Here is a 12,680-nt window from a genome sequence, read left to right as displayed (position 1 = left end):
GAGCCGGTGTGGATGGCTAAGTAATATGAGGTCGATCGTCTTGAAGGGGTGCCCCCTAGGCCTTATATACTCGATCGTGAGGCATTACATGTGGATATGATAACAACGGGTGCCTAGATAATAGTGAACTGACTGAGTCTATCTTCCTATAATTCAGCCGACCCATCCTCGCTCAGTTCCGACGTACGTGGCCTCTGCACGGGAAGGTCGGGTCACTGTTGTGATCACCGCTCGAATTCATCGGGCCGTCTGGGCTTGCATCGATCCGCTTTATTGGGCGTTCCTCCCTAGGCCCACGAAGGGATGACCTTGCGGATTATTGGGCCCACGGGCCCCTCGCGAGGCATCTTGTCCTTCTGGTGGACCCGGGGGATATCTGTCCCCCACAGCAGGTGACCGTTGGCGCTACAGGCTTTCACACCAGACAGTTCGGGTGTCACAACGGACAGTCCGGTGACATCTCTCCACCAGTTTCACCAGTAACTAGCCATTGGGCTACACTTCCCTGTTGCACCGGACAGTCCAGTGTCCTCGACCGGACAGTCCGTCCGTGGTAACACTTTTCTTCGTTTCTTGGACTTTGCTTGATACTTATTGATCTTCTCTTGTCATCTTCATAATGTCTTCTTTTAAGGTGTTGCTTTCTTCAATGCCTTAGTCCAAATCACTTTAGCATCCTATGAACTACAAACATAAACACTAGCAAACTCATTAGTCCACATGTTATGTTGATCATCAAACACCAAAATCTATTGAGCCAAATGGCCCAGGGTCCATTTTCCTAACAACTGTAAAACCCGCAACCACTGAGCTAGCTTATATAACTTGGTAAGCGGTAAAGATGAACGGTCCCCCGTGACTATAAATAGAGGAGCAGTGCCATGCATAGGGGATGGTTTTTTTCCAAACCCTGAGCACTAGATCGCTCGACCTTCGAATATACATTCATGTCATAACTTGTGTGAAGCTGAAGGTACATTTGTACTTACTTCATATTTTACTAGGAATGGAATAAATGTAAACGTATTCATCTAGATGAGAGATATGTTTCACTCTTATTGATTTACATATTGTTTTCATTACCTTTATTAAGTTATCCTATTGTCTTCTCCTTTTAATTTATCTTCGTAGAACAGTTAATTAAAGGGAGAAGCTTCCAATTTAATAACTTGTGTTGCCTCGTTTTTGATATCTTTCAGAAATAAAAAACAAGTGACCAACAGGATCCCTCTTGGGATGTTAGATCTAGGTTTATCCGAGAGCTATCTGCGTGTGCCAAACAGTCCGACATCCAATCGCGTACAATCCGGCACCACCGGACAGTCCGGTGCCCACCACGAATAGTTCGACGAAGAGCAGAGCCGACCCTAAGGTCCTGACCATCACGTGCAGGCCCTAGGTTTTGTTAGTATTTGGCTCAAAAAGGCGCCAACAAAAACTTTACAATGATTTGTGCTCTATTTAAACTAGTTGTTGTGTCCAATCTGAACGCGTCTACCATATAACCTACATAAAATGCATTTTATGTGCCGAGTGAGAAACCACAATTCTAATCCCCGTGTCGTTTCTCGTAAGATGTCTCATGCAACACCAAACCCTAGTCGTCATCCACTCATTGTCGCGCCCTTCCTCCTCTCCCCTTCGCTTTGCCGCCACCAGAGTAAGCGACCGAAAGACCTAAATGGCTTGCGAGAATGGTGGCGGCAAGGTCTTCCTCGCGTGGCCTAGCATGCTTTAGCCCGGCCTGAGCACAACATGACCCATTGTCTATCTAGGGGTGACAACGGGTCGGCCCGGGTACCGGATACAGATATTGCAAATACCCGTTTTTTCGGATACAGATTCAGATATTTTTATATTCGGGTCGGATACGATAATACCCGGATAGTGCAGCTTCAGATTCGGGTTGGATAAGGAGCGATGACTACCCGATAAATACTCGGATATTCGGGTTAGATACGAGTACCCGGAATTCGGGTACCCGTTTTTTCTTTTTCTGCATAATAATATAGTTATAAAATCATAAATTTTACATATGAAATCAGATGGAGATAAAGTTTATATAAAAATTGTAGAGCTCGAAGAGATCTATAACTTTGTAGTACATCAAATTTTTGTTTAAACACATTTAGGCCAAAATTATTGAAATAATTTCCAAATTTATATAAAATTAATAGACTTTATCATTTTCACGTGGGGACTTAAGGTTATCTCCATGTAGGAAGTTAATGTTATCTATTTATAAACTATTTATTAGCATTAGTAACTTATACGTAATTTTTGGTCGACACTACAATATTTTTATGAATTTAATTGTATTTGATGATTTTCTACAACAAGCAATTAATAATACACCAAATAGCCTAAAAATTTTATGAAATTTTACGAAGGCACAACATATGTCCATATATAACCATAAAAATGTTTTGATCATAAGATCTATAAGATGCACACGTACCTTCCATTTCACTTTAACTTATTTGTATGAGCTACAAGTGAAATCACTCTAACTATCCAAGTTTCAACATAATCAGTACTTTACTTTATCATTTTGATGTGAGGACTTGAGTTATCTTCGTATAGAATGTTTATTAGTTTTTGTAACTTATTTGCAATTTTTGGGGGAAACTAGAATATTTTATGAATTTAATTACATTATCCGACAATTATTCGATATCCGACCAAATAATATCCGTATCCGTCACTTATTCGCCCGAATAAATATTCGGTCCTTGTATCTGTATCCATCCTATTTCTAACTATCCGATTCTGATCCCGAATCCATTTTAAATATATTAGGGTAGGATACAGGATGATCTACTATCCATCCGTATCCGCTCGTTTTCACCCTTATGTCTATCTGAATGTTTTCTCTCTCTATTTTTTATAAAAATATTTATATTATGCTTAAATATAAACTACAAGACATAAAAACATATATGTTATTGGCTACGTGGATGTCAATGTGTGTTGAAGGCAATGTTCAAATACCCACTTGTGCGTTGTTTCTGGGACACGAGGGCAGGTGTGTCGAGTAAATGATGAAATAGGCTGTTTTTTTGTGGTTGTTACTTGAGCTTGGCCCATATAGAGCCCAATTCAATTTGGGCCAAGCTGATTCCAGCCAATATCCATTTTGATTCTCATACTAGAGATCAGGTCGCGTAATCAAGCCTAATCGTCAATGCCTCAATGGAGAAGTTCATTGAAACAAAACCATCATAATTAATACAACTAACTTGGCCCATTTACATGAGATAGGATCAATTCACATGGCACATTGGCGTCTCACGAATAAAATCAATTCACAACCCCAAGGAAAGGGAGAAAGAACCGAGGAAGGTACTGGGCACTTGGGCAGGCTGCTCCGACTGGACCACTGCTATCCTCAGTGCTCTCTCTCTCCTACTCCTGTGATTCTCCTCTTCAGCTCTTCTCGCCCATTCCAGCTCCGACTGCGCCGGTGGGGGACCGCGCACCCCAGCGGCGCCAGGCGTCCACGGGATGGTGGTTCTTGTGGCTACTGCCGCTCGGTGGCCCGGGGGAAGCACGGCTGCCCGGGCGCGCCCGCCGGCTGCGAGGGGCAGGGCCCCCCTCCGCGTCGCCGCCGAGCCCGAGCACAAGGCGGCCACGGTCAGGTTTGGTACGCGCCATTGGAAGAAAACCAGTAGCTGTCGCGACCTTTTTTGATGTTTCGATTGCTTCGTTCACCTGCGCACTAGATCACCGCCTTCCTTCAGGTCGCTGGACCTCCATTATGTTATGCCTGACAGGCGCAACCATAAGCAATTCTAATTGCATCTTGATAGACCAATTCCAGGCTAAGATAGCGCGAGAATTAGGGACACTGTGGCAGCAAGTTATGGATACTGAACACTAGTGTTGCAGTTTCTTTCCCACTTCTTGATGTAACATTTGGTTAAAACATCCTTTTTTTTTGGAGCCATAACAGTAAGAGTAAGACCTGTTAAACTTGCTAAATATATTATACATAAGTAATTAAGTCCTGGAGAACAATATATGAACCACAATGCATCCCTTAGATCTGTAACACTACCTAAACCATCTTTTGCCGACTCAAAGGCTTCCCATAATCTTTTATTAGGTGCTATTTATGTCATGCCTCAGGCATTGCCATATGAATAACTACTTGTTATTTAACAGAAAAATATAGATTGTTATCATGGATGAAACCAATAAGGCATGACGTCAGGGCCCAAATGTCCAATGTAAATGTTGGTGCCGGAAGTTATGGAGGAGATGAAGCAAATGGCCATGGAGAACATTTGGATACCTCTGCTACCGGAGACCCCAACAAATTGTTAGTGTCCACCCTCCCCTTGTTTTCTCTCCATTTTCATGCAACGTCTTGTACACTGAACTCCTATCCTTGAAAATGCATCACAGAGCAAAACAACTTTCAGGATCTCGTTACCTGCAACCCGTTGGTGTCGTGCTATTTCTGTGTGCCCTGGCAACTAGTTTTTTCGTTTTCTTTAAAGGACAATCATCTGCAGTTGTAGCTATGCTGGCAAAATCAGGTTTCACGGCGGCATTTACACTGATTTTTGTATCTGAGATTGGAGATAAGGTATAAAATTCATTTCAATTGGCATCTTTTGCCCCCTCTCATCTTGAACTTCCAGCTACACTGTGAGATGCCTCTTCACCTTCTTTAAAGTAACATAAGAAATGTTGAAGCTTTTCTAATATTTCTTTATAGTGTTATTGAAACATGCACAACCTACTTGGAGTTAGTAAATTTACTGAGCAGACTGAATTTTTGAGTTTTTTACATTCTTTTGAGTTCAGCCATTGGTATAGACTAGAGTTCAACAATATTTTAATGTTCTCATCCTTTGCAATGTTTCATTTTCCATCTCCATCTTTGAGATTTTGTTTCATAAATGGTACAACCCTGGTTTGTAACGTACATGAAGCTTAGCTGTTAGCAGCATGCAGTTTCATCTATGTTGTGATTTGTGATCGTAACTTACTATATTTAAAGAATTGAGGACTTTGCATTACCTCTGCAGTGAATTGCTATTGTTTAATTTCAATTATACATGTATTGGAGTTCTTAGTTTTTTTGTTTGGTTGCTAACAATTGCAGATATATGCTGTTCAATTTGTATTTTTTTCAGTATATATATCTTCTTTTTTTCCATACTATCTTCTATGATTAAAGCACTTCTAATAGACGAAGGAATTTGATTGCCTTGACACTTCTACCATTGCAGACGTTTTTCATTGCTGCACTACTCGCGATGCAGTATCAAAGAGCACTGGTATGTTGTGAGCCTAGAAATCTAATATATGTCCCACTTTATTTCCTAGTTTATTGATTTTCCATCTTTGCTCATCTCTAGATAGTGCATCTCTGTGATCTGATCCTTGACAGAGAAAGCTTGTTTGTATGTGCCTGTTATTTAATAAAAAAACGCCAGTATACCACTATAAATGGTTGAGAGAAGGTTTGAGTCTTCGAGGGGGAGATCAGCACCCCCGTGATGGCCTCCCCCCCCCCCCCCCCCCCCACACACACACAAAAACAGTTGGGCAGAGATCTCCTTGTAAATGAAATATTTACCAAAAACCAGGCATTGTTAACTGCATCTGCGCGTGAATGAAACTACGAATGGTGTTTGAAATCCTGCTTTATTAAACATCAATCACATGTATGGAGTGTTCCATTGGTCATTGGCTAGAGCAAGGTTTTAAAGTTGTCCGACTAATCACGATTAGTCGGCCTTATCGCTGGAGCAAGCTCGATCAAGGTCTTCGACTCGACTAGGATGACTAGGAAGCGATTAGTCATCCTAGTTGCGGACTAATCATGATTAGTCGTCTGACTAGTGTTATGACTGACTGATTTTGTTCGTTTTGGGCCAGTATCCGGTCTCTTTTTTATGGGCCAGCCCACCATCTCTAAAGGTCTAAATACACTGTTTTTGCCCTGCCTAGAGTCCTGGACACGCAGCATTGTAGCCGTCGCCACCTGTACATGGCGTGTGCCGTGCTCAGCGCCACCGCCTTTGCTCCATTGCTCCCTTCTCCAGCGCTGCTGCCCTCCTCTCCATTCGCCCTGCTGTGCGTCCGTTGCTCCATCGCGTGGCTGCTGCAGAGGCCCTCTGCTTGAGTCTACAGTGTGCGGCACGTTTGCTGCAGCCTCCAGCGCGCGGCGGCCATTCTTATGACTTTTAGTGAAAACATGCTGCTAGTCTGCTACAGTTATATTGCCATTAGATCTGCAATAATATTGTTTTAATGCTACCCTGACTTTATGCTAAAATGGTATTTGCAATATAGTGTCCTGTTGTCCGACATTTAATGTTATGATTTGCATTTGAATTTTGAACCTATGATGCTGCGACAGCTATATATATTAATATATATAAATACATATGGTTCTGTTATAGGTGGACGACTAGGAGTCGACTAGGCTCGACTAATCGAGTAAATCGATGACTTATCGTGATTAGTCAACTTATCGGTGCTTAGGCGACTAGAGTCGACTTTAAAACCTTGGGCTAGAGTGTAAAGTCTGTCACCCCCCCCCCCCCCCCTACCATAGTTTGTGCCTGAATGTTGGCAGTGACAACATGGCAGCAACTGAGATCAGGTAATGGTAGCCAGTTGGTGAGGACTGAATGTGCAACAGGACTCCAAAACAGTTGAATATATGTGGTCTGAAGTTTTGCATCACACATTTGTTTTTTAATTAAAGTTGTAATGGAATTATGATAAGCAGGGTCTTTTTCCAAGAACTTAGTGCTACAAATTTTCCCAATGCCATATATACGAGAATTATTGCTTTTAAGTGGTGGTTTCATGCTTTTAGTTTTCCAATGAAATTTGTTTAGCATGGTTCTAGAGTAAACAAACTGGCAGACCCAGTGCCAGAGGCTCCCACATAAGTGGGATCTGAGGAAGGGATAAACCGAGGAAAGCCTTCCCCCGCAAATGCAGAGAGAGTGCTTTAAACCCGCGACCTGGTGACTCCACGAGACACCTCTCACCACTGCACCAAGCCTGCCTTTCTTAGCATGATTATGCACTTCTACTCCCTCCATTCACAAAAGAATGCAAGACTTGTGCAAGTCAATCTACCTTAACTTTGACCAAGTTTATAGCGAAAATTATTAGCATTTATGTCTCCAATTTTTTTACTACTAAAATATATTTTGTAGTTAATTTAATCATACTTATTTTGTATCATAGATATTAGTACTTTTTATATAACTTTGGTCAAACTCCAAATCGTTCGAGTTTCTGAAAAAAATGAGAATTGCATCCTTTTGTGGATGGAGGGATATTAACTATATGATTTGCCTTATTTTCTTTTTGCGTATAACAATATATAGTATTTCAGCATTTTGTATCTATTGTGAATTTTTATAAGCAGGTTTTACTTGGGTCAATGGCTGCTCTCTCCCTGATGACTATTGTGAGTGTTATAATTGGACGGATTTTCCAGTCTGTGCCAGCACAGTTCCAAACAAGTTAGTATTAACTACTTTAGTAAATAACCAATTATGTTTGGAAAGAATTGCTCATGTCTTTCGTGATAACTATATGTGTTGTAATTCTAATATACAATTGTTCATTGCTTCTAAAATTGTGTTTAGTTGTGATAAGCTTGTCTCATTATGCTAACAAGATAGTTGTGATACCATGGTGTTCCTTCAGCGCTACCCATAGGAGAGTATTCTGCAGTTGCTCTGCTGGCATTCTTTGGTTTCAAGTCAATAAAAGATGCATTAGCACTTCCTGATAATGCCAACGGGAACCTTCAAGGGAATTCAGAAAGTGGAGAACTGGCTGAGGCCGAGGAGCTTGTCAAGGAAAAGGTTGTCCTTGTCCAGAAAGTGCTTGTGTTGAGAAATCTTTTCAAAATTATAATTGCTTGCTTTTACACTACGTAACCTGCAAGCTGGTGCGAGTTTGCACCATACTCATGTGCTGATATTGAGATTTTGTTGAATTGTGTTCCTGACAAATTGAAGTACTCGAAAAAGTTCCCAGCCTTTTCTCTGGTCTTTGCTGAAAGTCAGTTACTTTGTTACAGGTCTCTAAAAATCTCACCAGCCCTCTTGAAGTCCTTTGGAAGTCCTTCAGTCTTGTTTTCTTTGCTGTAAGCTGTATCTCCTACACTAAAATTATTTGCCAAGAACATTTGGGACCGTGGTCCTTAGATATTGTCAAACAACCATCTTACTGCTTGCCAAATGTTCTGCACCTGTAGGAGTGGGGAGATCGCTCTATGCTTGCTACAATTGCTTTGGGTGCTGCTCAGGTCGGGTTGAGAGTTTTGTTTACAAATATTCAATTTTAAGTTATTTGATTTGGCTGATGTAAGCATTTACTAAGCTGTGAGCTGTCTTATTTTTGCAGTCTCCTTTGGGCGTTGCTAGTGGAGCCATTGCTGGACACTTGATTGCAACAGCCTTTGCTATTCTTGGAGGAGCATTCCTGGCCAACTACTTGTCCGAGAAGCTGGTAAGACAAAAAAAGGTCCTTTGGTCATGGATGATCTTCTGTGTGACTGTTTGCAACTTGTCAACATTTATGTAAAAACAATGGTGCTCATAACCTCGAAACAACAAGTCAACAACAATAACAAAGCCTCTAGGCCCAAACAATTGGGTTAATGCATTATGACTCAACCTGCATGGGGTAAGGCAGCCCCACTTGGCGTGGGAGTGGGACAGACGATAATTTTTTTTTAACCCTGACCTAAAATTTGTGTTTTCACGGGGAGTCGAACTCAGGATATGAGGAGAGCTACTCAGGCCACCTAGCCAACTTAGCTAGCGACCCTTTCGTGGGTCAATGCATTATAAGTTGTAGGCTTACAAAAATACCAAATTAGAAATAAAACTTGAAATGGTTATGTGAGAAAAGTTATTGCACAGATTCAATACGACAATAGTTCTAGTTTGTAGCGAAAGGGCCTCTAGCTTAATGGTTAAGGCTTCCAAGTAGCACCTTCAGGTCATGGGTTCGATCCCTCTCGGGGGTGAATTTCAGGCTTGTTAAAAAAAAATCCCCTCGATGTGCCCCACTCGCTCCTGGGTTACGTCCTGCGCGCCACTCTTCGGCTGGCTCGTTGCAGAGTGGACGGTGACGGCCCCGACGGCCCCGCCAGTGATGAGGGGCCAGTGTTCGGGGATTTTCTCGGCCGGGACCATGTGCGGTCTCTTCTTAATAATAATACCGGGAGGGCGGTCTTTTCCTCTCGGCCGAGTTTTTTTGATAGTTCTAGTTTGTAATGTGTTTCTGTGTGTGGACATGGGTTATCTATGAAAGAACACGTAAAGACAAATTTGTGTAGGTGACCATGATATCTCCATACCGTTTACTTAACAGTGAAAAAATGTAGTTACTCAGGACTTGTTTTTTATCCTAATTGCAAATACCTAAAACACGTACAAACGCTTGCATGCATCCTTATGATGGCATGCGTGCACATTCTTGCCTCCTGTGAACACCACTGGAGGATTGGACTTCCAGCTTTGGAGGCTTGCACAATGCACAGTTGCACTAGAGTTTATGACTAAAGTAAAGTGGTTTCAACTTATGCGTTTTACCTAAAGTACTGAAAAGATGGCCACACGAACACTTGTTGTCTAGAGTCTACGGTCTACCCCAGATCAGCTTCGAGAAATTTGGAGCTAGGGATATCCAGCTCCAAGAATTCTCAGAGCTAGGGATGTCTCCAGTCTAGGGGTGTTTGGTTCCCATAACTAAAGTTTACTATGTCACATTAGATGTTTGGATGTCAATTTACTCAATTACGAGTATTAAATATGATCTATACAGAACTAATTACATAGATGTAGACTAAATGATGAGATGAATTTATTAAGACTAATTAATCTATGATTAACAAATGTTTATTGTAGCATCACATAGGTGAATCATGGATTAATTAGGTTTAATAAATTTGTCTCATCGTTTAGTCTTTATCTGTGTAGTTAGTTTTGTAATTAGACTATAGTTAATACTCGTAATTGGTATATAAACATCACTAAAATTTAGGTAAACGAATCAAACATCCCACTAGCGTTGCAAGGCATACCACTGCTTTTTTCCTTTTGGTCACTCGTTCTGATATAATCATAAATGTTTTACCATGTTGTTGTTACCTTGCTCTGCATACCCTTTTGATTTAGGACTAATGGAAATACATTTTTTTTTCAGGTTGGCTTGTTAGGAGGAGTATTATTTTTGCTCTTTGCTGCTGCAACGCTTTTTGGTGTATTCTAATCTATCTGAAGAATTTGCTGTTAGGGGAAAGACCTCGCAGTTCCAGTTTGGTCTTAGATTTTGAAGATGAGGGGCAAACCCAAGTAGGCTTGGCACATGCTGTATGTAGATAGACGTTATCCTTATCAGAGATGATTTCGATGTGCCCAAAATTCTACCAGACAGACTGGAAACTGCATCACATGGACAGCTTACAGAAGTTACCATTCAAATAATTTGATTAGATTTGTTTAATAAGAAGTTACTGTTTTGTGCTAAGGATCTAGTGTTGACTTTTGTCAATCATGTGCTTGTTTTTCATTCATGGGAGACAATGACAGAAGGAATCCCCAGGATGAATTGTTCTGAAAAACAACTCCCCGTTACCAAAAAAGGAGGAAATTACACAATTATATATAAAAATTTGCAAGCTCATTTATTTTGTTCAAACTTGCGAGTTAGCAACAAAAAGGAAAATTGGGACTTCTTGCTCTCTTTACTCGTGGTGATTGATATCACCTAGATAGTGTAACACCCAAAATTCAGGAAGTACCATAAAAATTCGTGGGAGTAGCTGCCGACGTTGCTTCCGTGATTCGCCGCAGAGGCTTGGTTCGCCGCGGACAGGGCGCTAACCGCCTCAAACCCCCCGACTACCCCAAACAGTTTGATGCTTCGTTGTTATCTCCGTTTTGCGTTGCACCTAGAGCACCCAGGGATTGGAGCCCTAGCATGTTAGGTGCGTTCATCGGGAGTGGAACAGATCTCGTGGCCGCTGTTTGCCGTGGCTAGCTTCGGTGTGGGCCAGATCCGTGAGTAAGAGGACTCCAGTAGTCGCGATAGCACCCCTGCGTAGTTTGGGACTCGCCCTGGCGGTGTTTGGGGTAGTCGGGGGGCGGTGGTGATAACCTCGATAATGGCGCTGCTGCGGCCGGCCGACGCCATAGTTGCATCGTTGTGTCTGGCCGTTGATTCGGGTACTGGCGGATCAGATCAGAAGGGGGAGCATAACGGTTCGCCTGGGGTTAGTCTTGTCTGTCCGATCTTGATCGGTGGATCTCGGAATCAATTAAACATATGCCATCGATCTCGTGATCCACGGTCATAGAAGGAGTATGTGCTCAGGATCTAATCAGATCCATTGATTGGCCATCCAATGACTAGGATCGGCTAACAGAATGGCAAAAGAACCCCTGAGTTTTTCAAAATTAAACTTGCAATCTAGGCATGTGTAAAGACTAAGACTACGAGGTCCATTTTCCTGCATAAAGAACCCCGAGCTTTCTAGATTTAGTACCAGCTGTCCAAATAGCTGTATAGTTATAAAATAAATAGAGAAAAGTGATTTTAAGTATAAAAATAAATCTAGAGAGTTTAGGAAATCCATAACTTGATCGTTTTACCCCGATTTAATCTGTTCTCGTGGCGTTGTAATAAATTTGCCCAAGTAGTAACAACATCATTTGTACAATATCTCATATATCTATAATTAGAGATCTCGCAATCTATATCCATTGGTATCATTGCACCTAGAAATATTGCTTTCTTCATAACTTCTTTGTTTTAATTTAGATTCTAGTGGTTCTTGAACCCTCGATTTTGCAGCAACACGTAGATCATTGATATGCAGTTTGTTCTCATGTTTGGTGTGATGTTAATTTCTCCTATGCAATGTTTGTTTGTATTATTGCGAGTAGATGAGCAAGTGTCCGAGGAGCCCAGAGAAACGCAGGTTGAAGATACTGATCAGGAGCTCGCCGAAGGCAAGTTATGCCCTTGACCACTCTTCTTTACCTAATAACGTTCTCCATAATCACTGTGACATGCTCATGTTAAATTTGAAGGGACCCAATTGGTCGCCCTAGTTTGTTTACCTCACACCTTGCATATAAGTGAATTATTGGGTCATTTGGCTATGCTCTACTTGGTTTTTGGGAAGTAATACTTTATGACACATGATCATGCTATATTTATTACAGCTACATTATTTATTGTTCATGGTAAGATTATTGTGTTAACTGGAACATGGAGAACCACCCGAGAAAATAGTGGTACCACAAGGGTGGAATGGGATGTGTTGGGGCGAAGGCGAAGACGCCACCCTTCGCTCAATGCCTTCGCCGACCTCGCTACACCAACAGAGACAAGACGACGGGCAGACTTACCCTTCGTCCCACACGTCGCCGGACGAAGACCTGTGACGAGGTCGTCTCATCTTGCGACCTCGTCCAACATGGAGGCCCACGTGTGATCCGGCCGATTGTAACAGGCCTTGCGTGGCCGCTGCGCATTACGTGCCTAATTTGTAAAGGTCTCCCTGTAATTACGGTCTGTAACCCTGCTTTATGGGAATATTCCGGGGATAACCTAGGTGCCTGGGGGCACATGCGTCCTTAACACTGGACGCTGGGCACTCAGATACCTATAAATAC

The 12,680-nt window shown here is 41.9% G+C and overlaps 1 protein-coding gene across 1 annotated transcript; it reads left to right on the top strand.

Moving 5' to 3' along the window:
• Positions 1–3,333: 3,333 nt before the first annotated feature.
• On the top strand, positions 3,334–10,525 carry LOC100273159 (GDT1-like protein 2 chloroplastic). Its single transcript, NM_001147605.1, has 10 exons — positions 3,334–3,643; positions 4,165–4,321; positions 4,408–4,591; positions 5,241–5,288; positions 7,406–7,502; positions 7,690–7,850; positions 8,069–8,134; positions 8,246–8,296; positions 8,395–8,499; positions 10,204–10,525. The coding sequence occupies exons 1-10, from the start codon at positions 3,505–3,507 to the stop codon at positions 10,267–10,269; spliced, it is 1,074 nt and encodes a 357-aa protein (NP_001141077.1). The 5' UTR covers positions 3,334–3,504; the 3' UTR covers positions 10,270–10,525.
• The last annotated feature ends 2,155 nt before the right edge of the window (positions 10,526–12,680 follow it).

This window comes from Zea mays, chromosome 2, assembly GCF_902167145.1.
Source record: "Zea mays cultivar B73 chromosome 2, Zm-B73-REFERENCE-NAM-5.0, whole genome shotgun sequence".
NCBI lineage: Eukaryota > Viridiplantae > Streptophyta > Magnoliopsida > Poales > Poaceae > Zea > Zea mays.
The sequence above is the reverse complement of the archived record's forward strand: the minus strand, read 5'-3'. Positions and strand labels throughout refer to the sequence as shown.

Excerpts from the sequence above, each read along its gene's own strand:
- LOC100273159 (NM_001147605.1), top strand. The coding sequence starts at position 3,505 with ATGGTGGTTCTTGTGGCTACTGCCGCTCGGTGGCCCGGGGGAAGCACG. Across the intron at positions 5,289-7,405 it reads TGCAGTATCAAAGAGCACTG|GTTTTACTTGGGTCAATGGC; the intron begins GTATGTTGTGAG and ends TTTTATAAGCAG. Across the intron at positions 7,503-7,689 it reads GCCAGCACAGTTCCAAACAA|CGCTACCCATAGGAGAGTAT; the intron begins GTTAGTATTAAC and ends GTGTTCCTTCAG.